Raw genomic sequence first — 18,072 nt, 5'->3', positions numbered from 1 at the left:
CCTCGAGTTGCTCTGAGCTTGCTTTGCATCTCCCACGAAAATAGCAAACGTTTTTCTGGTGCAGCCGTAGGCGCCTCTTCAGTCAGAGAAGGGTCAGCAAAAATGCTTTTCCCGGCGTTGATTTTGTTTTCTCCGGCAGAAATGCAGATCCGTATGATTATGTGTTTTCCGTGGCAATTGTTAAGCTTCTGGGTCATTTGCTCAGCTTGAAACAGCGTGTTTTCTGCACACCCCCCCCCAAAATGCTGTAGGTTTCAGACACACAAAGAGACATTTTTGAGGAAAACACTCCACCTGGCCCGATGAGCTGTGCATATGTTATAGCTGATGTGTCTGTGTGTCAGAGAGAAAACCTCGTGTTGCAAAGACACATATTGTACGGTATAGGCAAGCCATGCACAGTATATGTCACTCTCGGTGCACATTATGTGTAAAGCATGGTTGATTATATAACCCACCTACGTGGTAAGTATGCAACGTTTCTTAGCCTATATCGCCCCTGCACACACGGTGGTGATATCCCTGCAGTTTTGGGTAACCCACCTGAAGGACTCCTTCCATCCGCTCCCAAACGCTCTGACGTTTCAGAGACACGTTCAGCTAAAGGCTTTTTTCCTTCCCCTCTAGACTTGCCCCGCAAGCCTGCAAATGGCAAATTCGGTGCACGAGTGCACGGGGACCTCTGACCTGTGATCCCACCGCGCCTCGAGGCTCGAGGTGCCCCGCAGGACTCAGCTGCAGTCGACTGTGTCCCTAGTTTGGACCGGTCCTTGCAGAGATGCACGCGTAAAGCTGAGTGGAGAACCCATACCAAAAAATTTACATGGGAAATTAAGTCTCCTTTTCTGTTTAGCTAAATGTCTGCCAGCCTGTTTTAATTCATCCAGCTAGGCTGATTTGCCACTTTTCATTTTCCATCGGTTGGCTGTGAGCAGGACACCGGGAAAATTTAGCACTCGAGCTCGCAGAGCTTGTGCAGCTCAAAATATTCCAGCCCTAGCCATGCAGCAGAAAAATGCTTTCCAGCTTGGAATGAGCGGGAGGGAAGCGTCTGAACAAAATACGTTTTAAAAGGACGAAAATATTTAACATTGAAAGCGTCGGAGCAGCCCTGGGGCCGTGCAAGTCCCGGCGGCCGCATGCCAGGAGCCCCCAGTCTCGGCCGGAGGTTGCACCATCCCAGCGCTGCCTGGAGACCCTGGATGCCCACGTCCCCCGGGGTTTGGGAAAGAAACCCAGGAGGGGAAGAGGCCGGGAGATCCCGAGCCCTGGGGCAAGGCGGGGGGAAGGCTGCCCCCGCGGGAAGCACTGGGGGAGCGGGCAGCAGACGGGGCGCGCTGCATCTCCCTGCTTCGCCCGAAGTTCACCCAAGCCGCTGCGTTTTTCTAGGAAACGGGGAGCCGAGATGACTCAGCGCTTTCTGACGCAATCCCCGTTTCATCGGAAAATTCCTCCCCGGCTCCTAGCGGCCACCGACGGCTCGCACAAATCCCGCCGCGGCGCGCCTGGGCTGCGGGAGGGCGCGCGGCCTCGGCAGCCCCCGGCGGCTCCTCTCGAAGGCAGCGGGAGCGGTGCCCCCGCCGCGGCGCCCGTAAGCCCCCCGCGCCGCCCGGGCGCTCCAGCCTCCGTCCAGCCCCGCGTGCCGCGAGCATCGGCACCGCGGACCCACTCAAACGGCTCCGATTTCGGGCTGAACCAGCCCCCGCCACCCCCCAAAATCCAGGGGGGTGTTGCTGCCCCGGCCCCCGACGGGGAGTGGGCTCTGCCTGCCGAGGCTGCGGACAGGTACAGCGTTAAGCACCGGCAGCTGATCTCAAACGGGGGTTTGGGGTTTTTTTTTTAATCCCTCCCCCTTTTTGGCATGAGCGGCAGAAATTATTTGCAGATGTTATTTACTGCTTTTGAGGCCGGCGTAAATCGGGACAAGATGCACCTGCACGGACAGCGGGAGAGGCCTTCCCCTCCTCGCGCCACTGCCGAGCACTCATGCAGTGCTCGCCAAGGGAGGTGGAGGGCTCGGGCGAAAACGGGGGAAAACGGGGCCGGCGATGCCGTCCCCGCACGGGCGGCGCAGCGCATCCCTGCTCCCCGTTAGCCGCAGGGCAGCCGCCGCGCGTGCTCCCAGCCGGGCGTCCCCGAACCGGGCACCCCGCATCCCGCGGTGCCGGGAGGAAAGGGCAAATTCTCTGTCTGCACTGGGATTGCTAGGCGCTGCAACGGCCTGGACGCACGCGATGGGCCGCGTTGGCAGTTCTGCAGCATTTGCTGCCGCCGCCGCTGCAGGCGTGCAGCTCGGCCCCCGCGTGTCACCCATTGGGAGCACCGAAAAGACTCATTTCCTAACCTCAGGCCGTGGCACTGGGCTGGAGCTCGGGGTTGTGCTCCGGGTGACCTGGGACAGCAACGCGCGCTTGCTCCGCGCCTGGCCAAGCCTCTGGGCACCCGTCCCAGCCTGCCCGAAACGCCGCCACCCCCCCCATGAGGCTTTCAGGGGCTCTTGCTCAGCCCCCGCCGCGCAGCAGCCCGTGGTTGCGCCTTCGTCTTGTTTGCTGTCGGGCCCTGCGCCCCAGGGACGTCGCCGCCAGCCTGCCAGCCTTTCCGACCGAAGCCACCGCCGTGCCTAACGCCGGCTGCAAAGGAAAGGAGCGGCAGACGCTCCAGGATAACGTCGTCTCCTGCCTGGTGGGAGTCAAAGACAACTGCCTGCTTGTTCGTTCGGAGAGGTGCCTGCAGAGGAAAGGAGTTTCCGTCACTGAAGTTCCTTCAACAAACTCTTGGACTGAGCATTGTCTCCGCTCGGTGGGAGCTGAGACTGCTCCGCCACGGAGAGGAGAAACCCGGCGTTTCACGGGATCCGGCCTTTTCCCACCTAGGCTTGGGTTTGGTCGCTTTGCTCTGCGGTGCCGCCGAGGGCATGGCGCTCGGTGCCGGCGCAAGACCCGGCTTCAGCAGCTCATCCCAGGGGGACTCGGAAGCAGAGAGCAATGCCGTCTTCTGAGCAAGAGCCACAGCTTCCACCGACCAGCTGGGAGACCTCCCCATCCGCACCCGAGGTCCTCCCGCCGCGCCGCGCTCCGGCACCCCGAGCCCGAAGCTCGCAGGGAGTTCAGCCGGGGACTGCAAGTGCACGGAGCAGGTCCAGGGCTAGTTTTGTGCCAGAAGCGTCTGAACAACATACCAGAACCTGTTCTTGGCGAACCAGAGTCACGTCCCGGCCATGCAGGGCGGCGTTCCAGCACCACCTTCCAGACAAAATTAGCCCTTTTCTGGCCCAGCCCGCACGCCGATCCAGCTGACGGGATGGCTTTGCAATAACCGGCCCCAGGAGAAACGCTTGCTGAGGTCCACCCGATGCAGGCTGGAGGAGGAGGCGGCAGCTGCGGGAAAGGCAGGAGTTGGGTCTGGATCCCGTTAGCCCAGAACCCCCCCTTGGCAGCTTCGTGTTCAACTGGGGACAAGACAATTAACAAATTTCCTTCTTTTTTAAGACCTTCTACATGAGTGACCAACGTGTTCAACAACTCAGCACGGTTCCATGCAGTATTTATAGGAAAGCCATCCGCGACCTGGTCAGATTTAAGCCTGCCACGCAGTAGGTGAATTCCCTGCACAACCAGAACACTGCCAGAACATTTGGGATCAAAACGTGGCAAAGCCCCCCAAAAGGCTCTGGCACTCAGCCCTACCTTCTTCTCAAGAGCGGCGGCTATGTCCTACCAGTCTGAAACTCGAACAGCAAGAGGCGACCAAAGCAGCGTCCCTTAGAGACGCTCCCGGCCCCTTGCAGAGCGACCTAGGGCACAGTGTTAGGCAAGGCACTTCATCTCTGCGTGCTTCCATGAAATGTGGATGATGGTGATTTATATCGTGTTAGCGTGAGGGTTTCGTCCGTGAGTATTTGCAATATTTCGAGTCAAACTGAACAAGCCAAAGCCACCAAGATGCTCTTGCCATCAGGTTCCTATTAAAAACATCTCTGCGCAGTTTGGAAGCCGCAAGCAACCACAGCGACCCCAGGTACAGTCCCGGCCACAGAGTTGCAATGGCTTTAAAAGCCACTTTTTTCTCTGCAGATTTCTTTTCAGTTTAATTTTACCTGATCCAAACAATACGTTTTCCTGCAAGAGCCTGGAGGAGCTTCCAAACAAGTCAAACTTGGTTTGAAATTTTAGCTATGCAAAGATTTAAGGAAAAAAAAAAGTACAAAGCCTTTTCTTTCAATGAAATGAGTTTTGCATGGCAGTTGTGTATTACTGTGTTGAGGGACATAAGCTATGCAGTATTGCCAACCACAGACATTCAAAAATCGTGAGTCAGACTCCCCAAAATCATAAGATCGTTTTTTTTCCCTTCTGGATTTTGAGCCTTTAAACATCACAGCTTCAAGCTTTTCTCTTTGGGGAAGTGGGCTAGAAAACGAGGTTTTGGAACAAAGGCGCGAGAGCTGAGACACGCACATAGTCACCGGGCTCTGGGAGCTGTGATGGTAAAAAATAGGTCCCGCCGGGAGCCCCCGTTGCAAGAGCCTCGCTTATTTTGGCCTTTGGCATCACAGCAGCTTATTCCGAAGAGCCCGGGTCAAGGCGGCTTGCAGCATCCCGGGTCGGGGACCGGCTCACGCCCGGGGCCACCAGACCGGTGGCGAGAGCAGAGGATGTCTGCCGGCCGGGAGAGGCGGCTCTTGCCCTCGCCTCTTCCCGGGGCAGCTTTCGCCGGCTCTGTCTCCCTCTCTCCCGTGCTATTTCCAGCCTCCCTCTTTTTATAGCTTTTCCGTTTGTGCCCCGAGCCGCGCGGGGCCGCAGCTCCGGCTGGGCGGCAGGAAGCGGAGCTGGGAGTCGGGCGGCCGCCCCGAGGAGCCGGGACATCCGCAAGGGCACAAACGGCGGAAACCCGGCGACAAGGACAGACGTCCTTGGCTGAAACGGGAGCGCGCCCGCGGCCCGTCGCGGTCCTCGGCCGCCTGCCGCCGGCAGCAGGCTCCGCGGGCTTAAACCGCCACCCCCGGCTGCCGCTTGCAACGGGCAGTGACCGGGCAAAGGAGAAGGGGAGGGCGGAAAAACCCTGTATCTAAGGCAAGAAGAAGGCAGGATCCCTGCGAGGAGCACACGTAGCGGGTTTATTCAGCAGAGAGGCGGGAAGGAGGGGTTTTCTTTAAGGGCAAGTGCTGAGCTAAAGCTGCCCTAAAATGGAACCAGCCCCAACGGAGAATGGATATTTTAAGTGGCAATTTATTCCACTAATAAAAAAAGAGAAGGACGCAGGTGCTTTGGCAGAGCCACGCACGGGAGCGAGCGGGAGCCGGGGTCAATGCGCTCGCGCGGCCGGGCCTGCAGCGACGGACCGTGCCGGTGCGGGAGCCTCGCTCGCGCGCGTGGGCTGCTCCGCGCTTGCACCGGCTCCTCCTGCGCCGGGCGGTTTCTTATCGCAGCAAGAAGGCACTAAATCTTTGCGATGGTCCATCGCTAGGCTGGGCCGCGCAAGCCGAATTGCTCAGGGCTCCTTGGGAATAACTGCGCCGTTCCAGAGCCGTTGCTTTTGCAAGTCATCTTACATTCACCCCAAGGAGAACATATTATACATGGATTTTCTGCTGCTAAATTGGCATCGATCTCTGATCCTCCTTTTCACTGTATACCCCTTTCAAGCCATCACCCTAGCATTAAAAAAGCCCTATCTGTGTCTCTTTCCTTACTGCGGGGTCTAAGTTGAAGTGGTGGAAGTGCTTACAGAAAACCACGATTAATTTTACGCTGGAATGATCCAGGAACGGCATACCAGGACCTGGTTTTGGCACCTGGGAACCAGTTTGCAGCCATATGTATCGCCATTCCTGCATTTGTGCTGGTACCTCCTTCCGCACAAAATGAGCCCTTTGGAATGCGCATTTAAAAGTTGCCTTTCCAGAAGCACTTAACTGCAGGAGCTGAAATTTGCTCATTCTAGGTTTCCTACCTGTTTAAGAGCGAAGGAGCAAAACTCCGGCCCTTTGCTGCGCGGGTTCCGCTGCGGGGGGATTTGAGGAGCCCACGTCCAGCGCTTCGGTTCGGTCGCTCGCAGCTTGAACAAAGGCCTTTTAAGCAGCAGCTACTGCTGTTACCGAGCCACCTGCCTTCCCCCAGCCCTGCCGTTTTCTTTGGGGTCTCTTTTGCAATAATAGCTGGAACATGTGTGCAAAAACTGTTTTTTTGTGTTTTTTTTCCTCCCCCTCTGTGCCTACAGCGCTGGCTGCAAACCAACCACCAGGCCCAGGGTGTGCAGCTGCGAGAAAAAAAAAAAGGAACAGCAACCTGTGGAATGTTTTCTTGCTTCTGAGAACTCCAGCGCTTTTTGCTGCTCCGGAGAGCACTTTCCATGGCTGGCACTTGCTGCACGCAGCCGCCAACTGGGCTTCCTTTCCAGTGGGCTCCCGCTGGAGCTTGGGCAAAGGCAGGAGGGGGGCGGCGGGGGGGCTGCGTTTGACGGCTATTGGATGGTATTTTCAAAGCGATGCCGCCTGGGCAGCTGCACGAGCCCTGCTCCTCGCCCAGCCGTGCAACCGCGCGCCTGCGGACGCTGCCGGCAGGGCGAGGGGGGGCCGCGCTGCACCCGCGCGCCGCTCGCTCTCCGTGCAAACAGCCTTCGAGAGGCGCTTTCACCACCCCCACGCCGGCGCCGGGGCCGCAAAAGCAGGGCTGCCGCTTATCCGGGGAGACCCTGGAGAGTTTTGCAAAATAAACAGCGAGGAGCCGCCGAGCGGATTAGCAGCCCAGGCTTTGCTTGGCTGCCGGTCCCTCTCCCGCGGCTTTCGCGTAGCGGCGGGCGGCGAGCTGCCGGCATTCCTGCACCCCGGGGCGCTTCGGCACCGTCATTTCAGACCGGTCTCCCGTAGGTGCAGCGCGACGGATAATCCTCCGCGCTGCAAAGCTTTAGAGCGTTGCTGAGAAAGGGGCTGAATTTAACTCTATCGGAGCACAGGGGACAGCGCAGGCATGTTAGGTGCTGGTTAACACGGATGACCGATGCTCCAGCGGGACCTGCCCGGCTCCGTGCACGGAGCAGCAAGGAGCGCCGGGGCAATATCGCATTTATTTGCAGCCACGGTTCAGGCCGTCGCGGCTGCTTTCGGGGCTCGGCCCCGTGCGTGTCGCCCCCCTCCTGCAGCCGCGGACGCCCCTCGGCCAAGCCACGGGGCAGCGCCCAGCATCTGTCGCTCCGGGCCGCTGGCTGCGCCGGGAATTTCACCGCCGAAGCGAGGCGAAGGGGGAGAGTCCCCGGGAAGGGCAGGCCTCAGCTGCGCCATCGCCGCCGCCGCAGCAGCTGTCGCCAGCCGGCATCACCCCGGCCCCGCAGGACATTTAAAGTTTAAAGCACGCTCGCTGCAGCTGCTTTCGGAGCCCTCCGCGGTCCCGCTGCTCTGGGCTCGGCCGCGCACGCTGCCCGGGAGCCGCCGGCTCGCTCGCGGGGTGCCAATGGGGTCGCTCGTGGCCAAGCTCCTTCTCCCCACCCTCAGCAGCCTGGTCTTCCTCCCCACCATCAGCATCGCGGCCAAGCGGCGCTTCCACATGGAAGCCATGGTTTACTTCTTCACCATGTTCTTCGTGGCGGTAAGGTCCCCGGGCGCCTCGGTGCTCCGCGAAGGGCTGGGGGAGCCCCCGGGGTCACCCCCAGCGTCCCCGTCCTCAGCTGGGCTCCCCCCACGTGGGACACGGAGCAGCTGCACTAGGATCGTCCCTGCAGGATGTCCCAAGCGATGTCCCTAGATAGAGTTGTTTGGCGTTTTACGGTCTCCAGCCGTTGTGAAGTCAGGGAGAGGGATCCGGGCGCCCGGCGTGATCTATCTGCGATGTTTCGGAGTTGTTTTCCCCTCTTGTTTTACGGCTGGTAAGTGGCCGTGCTGAATTTGGGGGTTAAATTGTCTTGAGAGAAACTCGCTGTGTTTCCGTCATTTCAGCCTAAAGCACGTAGTCGAATTATTGATTTTGCAATGTTAAATGGTGATGTGAGTAACGCCGGAGTCTGGGAAGTTTCTGCACCGGGAACGGAAGGACTGAAAACATGTCGCTGAGTTATCAAGAAAAATGAGGACTAACCCCCCAGCCCGGGGTTGGCAACGTGCTTTCCCCAGGCTCAGGATCGACCTGCCTCCCCTCGCCACGAGCAGGACGAGTGGAGAAGGTTTTTTGTCTGTACACGCGCAAAATATAATTGATGTTCTCGCTGCCGGCAGTAAGGTGCCTTGAACTCGGCACAGCTGCTAAGTGATCCCGTACACACGCGGGCTGCATTCCCACCGGGAAAAGTTTCCTTTTAATACCATGGCAAGGCTCTGCTGAGGAACAGTCCGGCAACCTAACTAATCTTGCATTTATCTCTTCTCACCCCAGATCGCAGGGCATTTCATGAGGACCGTTATGTCCCTTGTACAGACAGACAGACTGAGGCAGGGAGTAGATAAGAGCTTTTCCCAGCGCGGAAATCTCTTCCATAGCAGAACCAAGGGCAAAATGCAGGGCTCTGAACTCCCAGGTTGCTGTTCCTAGGGATCCACTGTTTAAACCTCCGTTTGAAACACAATACAGGGAAAAAGGAAAAAATCGGCTACTCCCGTAAGAACTATAGGACTAGTCAATAAAAGTGCACCAAACGAGGCCTCCCCGCCGGCGCCCCCGGGAAGCCAGACGGCTACGATTTCATTTTGCACCGTTTTGGTGTCTGCTCCACCTCCCGTGGATGTCAGCTGGAAACGTGGCACGTATTTTCAATGGGGGGTGGAACGGGTCTTCCACAAAGGGTTGGAGGGGCAAAATAGCCGCGCGCGAGGGAGGGCAGGCAGCTGCCGGGGCCGTCGGGAGGAGCCGCGCGGTGCCGCAGCTGCTGCGGTTGCCTAAGGTAATTTGCGATTGGGAACGGAGACGTTATCTCTCAAACGCATTCGCAACTGCGTATCTGTCGCCCGGCTGCATCTGAGACTCCGGCTTTCCGCTCCCGGCTGGCCCTCCGTTGCACAGGCCACGCAAAGCCTGTCTCGGACCCCCCAGCAGAAGTCTTTTCTTTTACCTTAGCTGTCTGTGGGTAAGCAACTAGGTGTTGATAAAAAACGAGGATTCAGTTGCCGTGATAAAGACCTCATGCCGGGTCTGGATTTGTAACACGCTTTTTAACGCTTTGGTTTTTTTCCGCAATAGATTTACCATGCGTGCGATGGCCCTGGTTTATCAGTGCTGTGCTTCATGCGGTACGATATCCTGGAGTATTTCAGCATCTACGGAACGGCCCTGTCCATTTGGGTGTCGCTGATGGGTAAGCCCGGGGCTCGGGGGCCTGTCCGGCGCCGGCTTTGGCAGGCTGGAGCAGGATTTGTTGGTGGGATGGTTGGTGGGGACAGTCCCCAGCAATGCAGCTGCCTTTGAGCTGCCACCTGCAAGACTTAACGCGGAGGCACCTTTCCTACAAGCTAGGCTGAGCTGCGCTTTGATCCGTTTTTATATCATTTATGCCCTGGAGAGCCGTTGCGCTCGGTGCTGTACAGACACATACAGCAACTGTCTTGAGCGGTGGCTGGAAAAGTTTTGCTTTTGGAGATAGACAGAGTTCTGGTGCCCAGTATTTGTATTAGTTGGGTGTTCTTCTGCCATCATCGGTTCTTATGCATATCTTTTAAAAACTGGAATTCTTTCTTTAAAAAGTGGAATTCTTTCTTTAAAACTGGCAAATGACACACTCAATCTTGAACTTTAGTTAAAGACTGGACGGTAGTACGAGATCACTTAATTTGAAACCTCATGTGTCAGAGAATCTCATTTTTCTCCTCGTTGTCCCTGCATGGGGCCTGTCGGCTTGTCGGTCCCAAGTCTGCCTTCCCGAGTGGCGTCCAGTCTCGGCTTGAAGGCATTAAGGATTGGAGAGTCTGCCACTTCCCCTGGTAGCACGCAAATCGAAGCAGCTTAGTCAAAACACAAATATATCTCCTTGGTTTATCAAAAGCCAAGTCTGGGCTGAGAGGAAATATTAGATCGGATTTGAAAAAGGAGAAAGATATATCACTTGCTTTTTATTAAAAATTTGGATTCTTTTCCCTGCTTTCTCTTCCTTCTCTTTTTTCCTTCTTTTGTTTCTCATTTGCCACTGGAACAAGGTATAATTGAAATAAGAGAAATGAAAGAACTAGAGAAGGGTGAAACCTTCAAGCTTTCTTTTTTTATTTTCCAATTCTGCCAACTTTTTTTTTTCTGAAGGAGAAGGTCAGATGAGAATTTCTGACAGGGAAAGAGTAAGGGGAGAGAGAGGACGGGGCAGTCACCTTTCCAGCCACCAATGTTTTGCTCCTCAAATTCAGCCCATCCCTAGCAGCAATCCCAATTCCAGCCTACTTCCAACCAGGAAGGTCCCCAGCCCTCCAAATGCTGGTGTGGGGTCGTTGGGCCCATGCACAGCCCAAAATGCCAGGAGGACTTTTACCTCTGCCTCTCCGGTCTCCACCGATGGAGGAAGAGCTCCAGCCTTGCCGCTGCCCTTCTCCGGCAGGACACCCCGGGACAGCACCTCAGCTCAGGCTCCTTTTCCTCCTCCCTTTGGCAGGAGCACCTGGTCCCACAACATGGAAATGAGTGATTAACCTTAGAAATGGCTCTGTTCACCCAAGGTCTGAGTCCTACAGGTTTCAGGTGGCTTCTCTTACTGTCCAAGGCAATTTAGTGCTCTCCATGACAACTTGAAAAAAAATCCCAACTAGACAGATCATCTCCCAAGGACATTTTTCAGTAGACAATAGCAATGTCAGGGTAGGTCAGAGCTCATCCAGACACTTTGGCTCCTTGCAGCTCAATTTGACTTGATTGCTTCGTTACTGCATTTAAAAAAAACTCACAAAAAATAAAAATCCTGGACTAAGATGTTTAAAATATTGACCCGCAGGGAAAAAACAGAGATTAAAATGCGGACATTATCCCTTAGCCAAACTCCCTATAAAAATGCGATCCAAGGACATAGAAGGTGTGGTGACTAAAGCACAGGGAAGCCTCTCACGCTGTGGCTTGTAAAGCCCGAGCGCACATGTGCGGACGCAGACCCTCGGGCACGCTTCCCGGAATGCAAATCCGGGACAGCCATAACACAGCTGTGTGAGCTGGAAAAGCATGGAGCCCACTGGGATCCATAACTTTTATCAGTTATTACCCCATTCTGTGCTAAACAAAAGCCTCTAATAATTCACTTGCACTGGCAGCTTGGAGCTTCCAAACTCCAGGCAGGTGTCTGCGCAGTCCAGCACCCCATCCCGGCCCTGATTGCAACCGGCTCGCAGCTTTCCAGGGCTGGGCCAGAGCAGCCCTGCCGGAGCTGGGTAGGTGGTGGCTGGATTGAGGTGAGCCAACAAGGTTAGGCTGGGTTGGAGAGGTAAGGACTAACCGAAGAGCCAGTTGCCGGCCCACCGGGTCTGGGCCTTCTCAGTCCACCTGGGAAAGGGAAGGAAAGGCAGACGGAGGCTCTGCTGGTGAAGTCAGCCCAGCTGCCACCACCCAGAAGGATTTACTGGGCTCTTTGGCTTTTGCAGAGCCAACGAGAAGAGCTGGCTACTCACCTCCCGTTGGAAGCAACGGCAGTTGCCTGAGTAGGCTCTCTCCACGTCCTCGGCATTGGGCTCTGCTCTCAGAAGTACCACAGCTGCCTGCAAAGCCAGGGTTTGCTCTAGGAAAGGCTGCTCAAAACCTTTCACTTCCAGCGAGTTTCAAGGTCCATAGACTAGGGCCACAGGCTGTACCGAACGCAAAGCCATTCAGTGTCCCCAGGTGTCCCCAGAGCCCTCGAACCTCTGCTGCAAGAGCCTTCCCCATCAACGTGCAAAACGCCTGAGCTTGCACGTGCTCACCTCTCAGTCAACGAGAGCCGACTCGGGCTGGGAGGAGAGCAAGGGAAGGAAAGGAAACCCAGGGCAGAAAACCTCCTTTTGCTTCCACACACAACGCTGAATTTAAGACATTTAACATCAGCTCCTAGACCCACCACTGCCTTCTCATATACCTTGGGATGATTTCTTTTGCCCCCTGCGTGCCTCAGTTTGCCCACCTGTGAGACTTAAGAAAGGCAAACCTCAGACTTGGATCAAACACTTAGTGTCCTTGTGGCAGACCCAGATAGACTTCAGTAAAGCTTTAGACACATGATAAAACCATGTCGTTTGCCCCGGGGTGGGAGAAAGGCAGACGAGATGGCCTGATGCTCCCTGTGGTTTGTGCCATGCAGCGCTGGCAGAGTTCGATGAGCCGAAGAGATCCACCTTCGTCATGTTTGGTGTGCTCACCATAGCGGTGAGGATCTACCATGACCGCTGGGGCTACGGAGTCTACTCAGGACCCATCGGGACAGCCGTCCTCGTGATAACCGTGAAATGGGTAAGTACAAAACCGTACGGGCACTTCACCTGGGCTCAAAGTCACTGTCACGCAGGTGCTCACACCATTCCCTGGCCCACCACGGGGAACAGGCTGAGCTTTCCCCGGAGGGCGTTCAACCTGCAGGAGAGACAGTGCCAGGAGAGCAATTTCCTTCTCTAGCTCCAGCTCTTGGGACGCAGGTCATCAAGGTGATTAAACAGTACTTTTCCTGCAATCAAAGCAGCAAGCAGGCAGACAGTAAACACTTTTTGTGATAAATGCCAGATCCAATCAGTCTGAACAGCCCACCGCATCTCTTGTTGCTGCAGTTCTAATCATGAGGAATGTATTTATGGGTTTTTTACAACTACTAAGGGGTAGAGTGCTCTGGTAAACTGCTCTGAAGCCAATGGAAGATGTGCATAAAAGGCGGTGATAAAGTGGGAAGGAATCTGCCCAAAATCTGCCTGAATCTGGCTTGCAGCTCCGGGGATGACAATCACATAACTTCTTCCCAGTGTATGCACTGTGCACAGCAAATATTGCTGTCCCTGATCAGAATTATCTGGGAGGGAGCGCGTGTGTCGGAGTCATTAGCAAGAGCGAGCATGTCCGTAAAAGGGAAAGGCAAAGGATTCAGTGATGGAACAGAAATTGCAGGAAGACACTGCCAAGCATCATGGAAATTCAGTGATCCAAATCCCAGCTAAACGCTGTCGCTAAGCTCTGTCTACAGCGCTGCTGGGAGCCAGCGCTCCCTTTGTCATTACCATCATTAGGGACTGAATTACAGCAGCAAATTTGGGCCACAGCAAAGGTAACGGTCCCCTGAAATCACGGCTGCACAGGTTAAGCACTCAAGGAAAAGCAAACAGATAAGATGGGGAGGGGGACAGGCATATTCCTTCCGTTCCCAGAGGGAGGGGCACGGAGATCATCCCACGTCCTCCAGCCCATGGACCTTGCACTGATATTTCCTCCCTCCAGCCCCGTTTCTGAGGCAGAGACAGGGCTTACAAGGCCACAACCTCGGTTTTGGGCTGAATATTAGGAAAAGAGCTTTATGATCAAAAATGAAACAGTGATATACCAGGGGATCCGGAGCAGCGCCCAGGTGTAGGTACCTCACACTACAGACGGATCTTTTAGCCTCAGGGAACTGTTTTGGGGCCTTTGCTTGGTTTTATTTTAACATTTGTGGGATCTTTGAGATGCTGAGCAGTGAGTTAAACCCGGGCGAATAGGCTTGATGTGCTCTCTCTTTCCTTCCAGCTCCAAAAGATGAAAGAGAAGAAAGGTCTATATCCAGACAAGAGTGTCTACACACAACAGATCGGTCCTGGCTTCTGTTTTGGGGCATTAGCACTGATGCTGAGGTTCTTCTTCGAGGTAAGTCTTTGCACGATAAATCACACTGACTTTACGACGTGTGAAGGACATTACCAAGATAGATTTCCCCCTTGCACTGCTGCTTCACATCCACCCTTGGACAAAATTCAACTCAAGCTCTTGTCTATAGGGTTGGTGTGCCTTGGTCTAGCAGGACAGACAGGGATTCACTCCCTCCCCGTGCCCATCCCGACGTTCGGCTCATTAACCGCAGTTTGGGTAGGGCACAAAGTTGATCAGGAGCAACATACAGGGGGAGGCTTGTTCGCTTCCCTCCCACAAGCGAGTTTACACCAGGACAGGCCAATTTTTTTCAGCCAGATGCAGTCTTTGAAACTATTTTGTCGAGTGTTAGTGGCCTTTTTTGGAAGCGGGGCATGGGTGATTTAAGGACACCTCGCAAATCCATGGCAGGGACTGGATATGACCTCGGCACAGCCCGAGCCAAGGCTTACTCACGCCAGTGCAAAGACGCGCTGTTGGCTCCCTGGGGCGCTGGATCCGGCTTTTAACCTTTTGCTCTCGCCACTGGCCAATGCTCTCTTCCTGCCTGAAATGTTCTGCCTCTAACGCCCAGAAAGGGAAGGAGAGAGGAAGGAGATAACCCTCCTGACACAGCTGCTAGTCAAGCATGTGTTCAGCCCTCGCGTTACTGCTGCTCTGTGCTTTGGGAGCTACTAGATACAACTTCACAGCGCTCCCCAAGGATTATTTTTCAAAGCATTCGGTAATTGCAAATTCTAGCAGAACATAAAAACGTCACTTAGCAGAAACTCCCTCCCCCATTGCGCCCCATCCTCCCCTCCCGGCTTCTCTATTTTGTCCTTCGTGGGGTAATGAAACACTTCATTCAAGAGTTGGGAAATGTGCAAATTGGAATGTGCTAAATCCACTTTGCTTTTCTGTTGCTGCCTTTTTTAAGGCTGGAAAGCCTTTCTTCTCCGGCAGCAAGAAGAGGCAGAAGTCCCAGGACTTTCTTTCCTTTCCTTTTGACTACTTTTAGAGACGTAACGGTAGAGCTAAGCCAGTGCCACCAAGGAGCAACTGAGAGAGGAAAGCCCTGAGCACAGCCTCATGGCGGCATCAAATTGGGGGTGGGAGAGGGTCACGAAATAACTAAAACTCCCTCCACGAGGATAAGGAAGCTCAAGGGCACCTGGTTGCCCGGCAGGTCTCCCTAACGCACTGTCCCGATTGCAGGAGTGGGATTACACCTACGTGCACAGCTTCTACCACTGCGCCTTGGCCATGTCCTTCGTCCTGCTGCTGCCCAAGGAGAACAAGAAGGCCGGGAGCGCCGGGAGCCCCGCGCGGCTCGACTGCTCCACGCTCTGCTGCTGCGTCTGAGGTGCCCCGGGCGGCCAGGGGCATCTACGCCGATCCCAGCCCGCCCTGGGCTTTTTCACCTGGAAAGACCTCGTCTCTCCACCGTCAGCCCGAGCAGAGGCTGCGCTTCGAGTTTGCGGCTTCTCCTTGGAGAAGCACATGTTTGTCATGGAGAACTCGTGGCTGGAAAATGATCCTCTCCCCGGCTGGGGAGAAGGTGCAGGAGACCTCTGCGTCTCTCCACGCGCTCTCTGGGCCACGCAGCCTCTTGGGTGGTCCCATTTTTGCCGGCCTGCGCGGACCCGCGTTGTCCCGCAGCACGCAGGGCTGTGTTTGTGATGCTGAATTAACAGAATCTGTATTTTTGTGAGGATATTTACTATTTTATTTATGTATTCTCCCGATGTAAATAATGCATATTAACCAAGGCTTTGCAAGTGTGCACTACCCAACTTTCTTTAACAGTGCGACAGACTTTCTAGCCCGGCTCACGCTCGCTCCTGCTCAGCCGAGGTCGGGTGCCAGCACCAAAGGAGAGCTCCAGGCACCCCCCTCCTCCCCTGCCCACAGCCCTCCGCTGCCAAACCCGCTCCGGCCCGGAGACAGCGGCAACATTGGGCACTTTGTCCTTGCAACCCTGTTTGGATCACACGGGCAGCAGGTGCGCTTGCAGAGAGGCTCATTAGTATGGAAAGTACATGGAAAATTAGAGGCACAGAAAAGAAGCTCCTGGAGGGAGCAGGGAGGGCTGTAAGCCTACAACATCTCCTCTAACAGACTATTTACTATAGCAGAAGTGTATGATTTATTTAGACTGTCTGGGAAAAAAGCCAAGACTATATGTCATGGACAATTAGAGCAGTATTGATATACAGTGATGTCCACAGAAAGCCCACATTAAGCCCGGGCTCCTCTGGAATAGAAATCTGCGCTGGTCATTCATCAGAGCAGCTTCCTGCTATGGGGCAACAACCAAAAGCGAACGAGCTTCCAACAAAAATACAAATGAGTTATGAACCCCAGAGCATCCAAGAGTCACTGACAAGCTGGTGCTGCGGTGGCACGGCCAACGCGGCCGCATGCAGACGCGGCGCTAGCAGAGCTTCCCAAGGGCTCACCGCTAAAATAACACAGCGCATCGGGCCTTTCCGAGCACCCAGCCACCTGCACGTCTTGCAACGTGCTCTGAGTGTATAGCCCACGTGCCACGCTTTCCCCGTTGCACGCACGCTACTGATGTACTTTGCCATGCAAGGAGAGCTAGGGCATCCCTGAGAAACGGTCCCAAGTGCTCTGACTCCTAATCCGGAGACTCTTGCAAGAAGCATCTCTGCACGCCGTCTGCAGCGGTGCACAGCCCCCTTGCCAGGGCAGGAGGCAGCGTCGAGTCGGACTGGTTCTGAGGAGGGGGAAAGCCCTGCACGGGAGGTTTTAATAAACCCGCGAGGGCGGGTGGACATGGAAGAGGGTCCTGGGCTGGGGACCGGGCATCCGTGCAGCAGGGACCAAGTACTCACCGCCGTGCCTGTAAAGCGCTCAGAGCGGAGCCACTCGGCGACCGCGACGCGCCACGGGTGCCGCACGCGAGCCAACGCCGCTATCGAGGCACGAGCGAGACACGCTCTCAAGGTCCTTCAGTGCTTTCAAGGGAAAAAGGTTGGCAAAGGCCCTGCAGATAAGGAGGGCAGGTTAGGTGAGGCCCAGCTGAGTCGAGGAAAGCTCCTGCTCACACCTGCCGTGCGTTCAGGTGCTGCAGAAAGAAGGAAAAAAAAAGAAAGTAAAAAAAAGCCTATTGAATACAATAAAATACCAGGCAATGCTGGTTTTTTCCCCTCTCTGCTGATAAAACAGGGCTCTGCTCTGGCTGTGGCAAACCTTCGATCCCCCCCGAAACCGTGGGCCAGGAGGAGACACAGCGGGAGCTTGGGCGCCTCCGGAAACCGTGCCAGGGCGTCTCCGAGCGAGACCCCCAAAAACCCCAGCAGCCGATTTTTGCAAATGTGCTGCCCGCGCTCAAAGCACGGAGGGAGAGACGCAGCAAGGCAAAAGCGCAGCCAGGGCAAGCCGCGCTCCCCGGGTGCACCGCGCCGGGCTCCTCGCGCCCGCGTCCCCGCAGCTCCCGCACCGCAGCGGCACGGGCTGAGCTCCCTATCCCCCGGGCAGGATATCCCATGCAGTACCGATGCAGGGGAATATTATAAACATTTACAGCAACGTAGACAAAACAGTCTCTTGTAACCTTTTAGAGCTGCCGAGAGCTTTGCCTGTAAGAGCTCTTGAGCCCTTGCCAAAAATTCTTGCTGTTTTCATAAGAGTAGGTGTTTTCGTCTAAGGTGCAGTCTGAGTGCTGTGACCTTTGTCATGTCTGCTACTGAAATTTCCTGCTTCTCTGTTTTTCTCTTCTTTGGTAAGACGATATGAAACCCAAAACTTTTATTGCCCCTTTTAAAGCGTCTTTATAGCTCCCCGTCTACTTCATATACTGTCTTATTCTCGAACGCTGGGATATTACTTATGGGATCCGTGCTTGACGCTGCAAAAGGCATTTGGGTTTCGCAAAGCCCAAACCACCCGGGGCTTTTTTAAGATCAGCCGGGGGGGGGGAAGGAAAAAAAAGAAAGAAAAAAGGAAAAAAGGAATGAAGAGGGGCGGGATTCAGCTTTCGCTTCCAAAGGCGTCTGCTAGCGGCGCGAAGGCACAAAAACGGCGACCAAGAGGGCAGGAGGCTGCCAGCTTCGTGCCGGCTAGGCGATGCCCTCAAGCAGGGGACGGGCGCAGGAGGCGACGGCTTCGCCCAGGGCTTCGGGGCCACGCGACCTGTCGTCCCCCTCCAGGTAGAGCACGTGCTCGCCCGCCCTCGCGGGACAGGGGCGTTGGGACCTCGTCCCGCTCCGGCGGAGGCTTCCAGGGATGTCTCGTGGGGCCCAACGCCAGCTAATCTTGCAGGCAAACTTCATGCAAACGCCTTGGCTGCGCGAAGCTCCAGACCAGCCGGAGCGAAGCACGA

At 55.5% G+C, this 18,072-nt stretch overlaps 1 protein-coding gene across 1 annotated transcript; it reads left to right on the top strand.

Annotated features, from left to right (window-relative positions):
• Positions 1 to 7,298: 7,298 nt before the first annotated feature.
• Positions 7,299 to 15,096, top strand: MYMK (myomaker, myoblast fusion factor). Its single transcript, XM_026062295.1, has 5 exons — positions 7,299 to 7,583; positions 9,165 to 9,279; positions 12,220 to 12,368; positions 13,623 to 13,739; positions 14,940 to 15,096. Exons 1-5 carry the CDS (start codon positions 7,449 to 7,451, stop codon positions 15,084 to 15,086), a joined length of 663 nt encoding a protein of 220 aa, XP_025918080.1. The 5' UTR covers positions 7,299 to 7,448; the 3' UTR covers positions 15,087 to 15,096.
• Positions 15,097 to 18,072: the final 2,976 nt, after the last annotated feature.

This window comes from Apteryx rowi, unplaced genomic scaffold, assembly GCF_003343035.1.
Source record: "Apteryx rowi isolate R43461 unplaced genomic scaffold, aptRow1 scaffold_19, whole genome shotgun sequence".
Classification (NCBI taxonomy): domain Eukaryota; kingdom Metazoa; phylum Chordata; class Aves; order Apterygiformes; family Apterygidae; genus Apteryx; species Apteryx rowi.
Note: the sequence above shows the minus strand (reverse complement) of the source record. Positions and strands in the feature narration are given on the sequence as shown.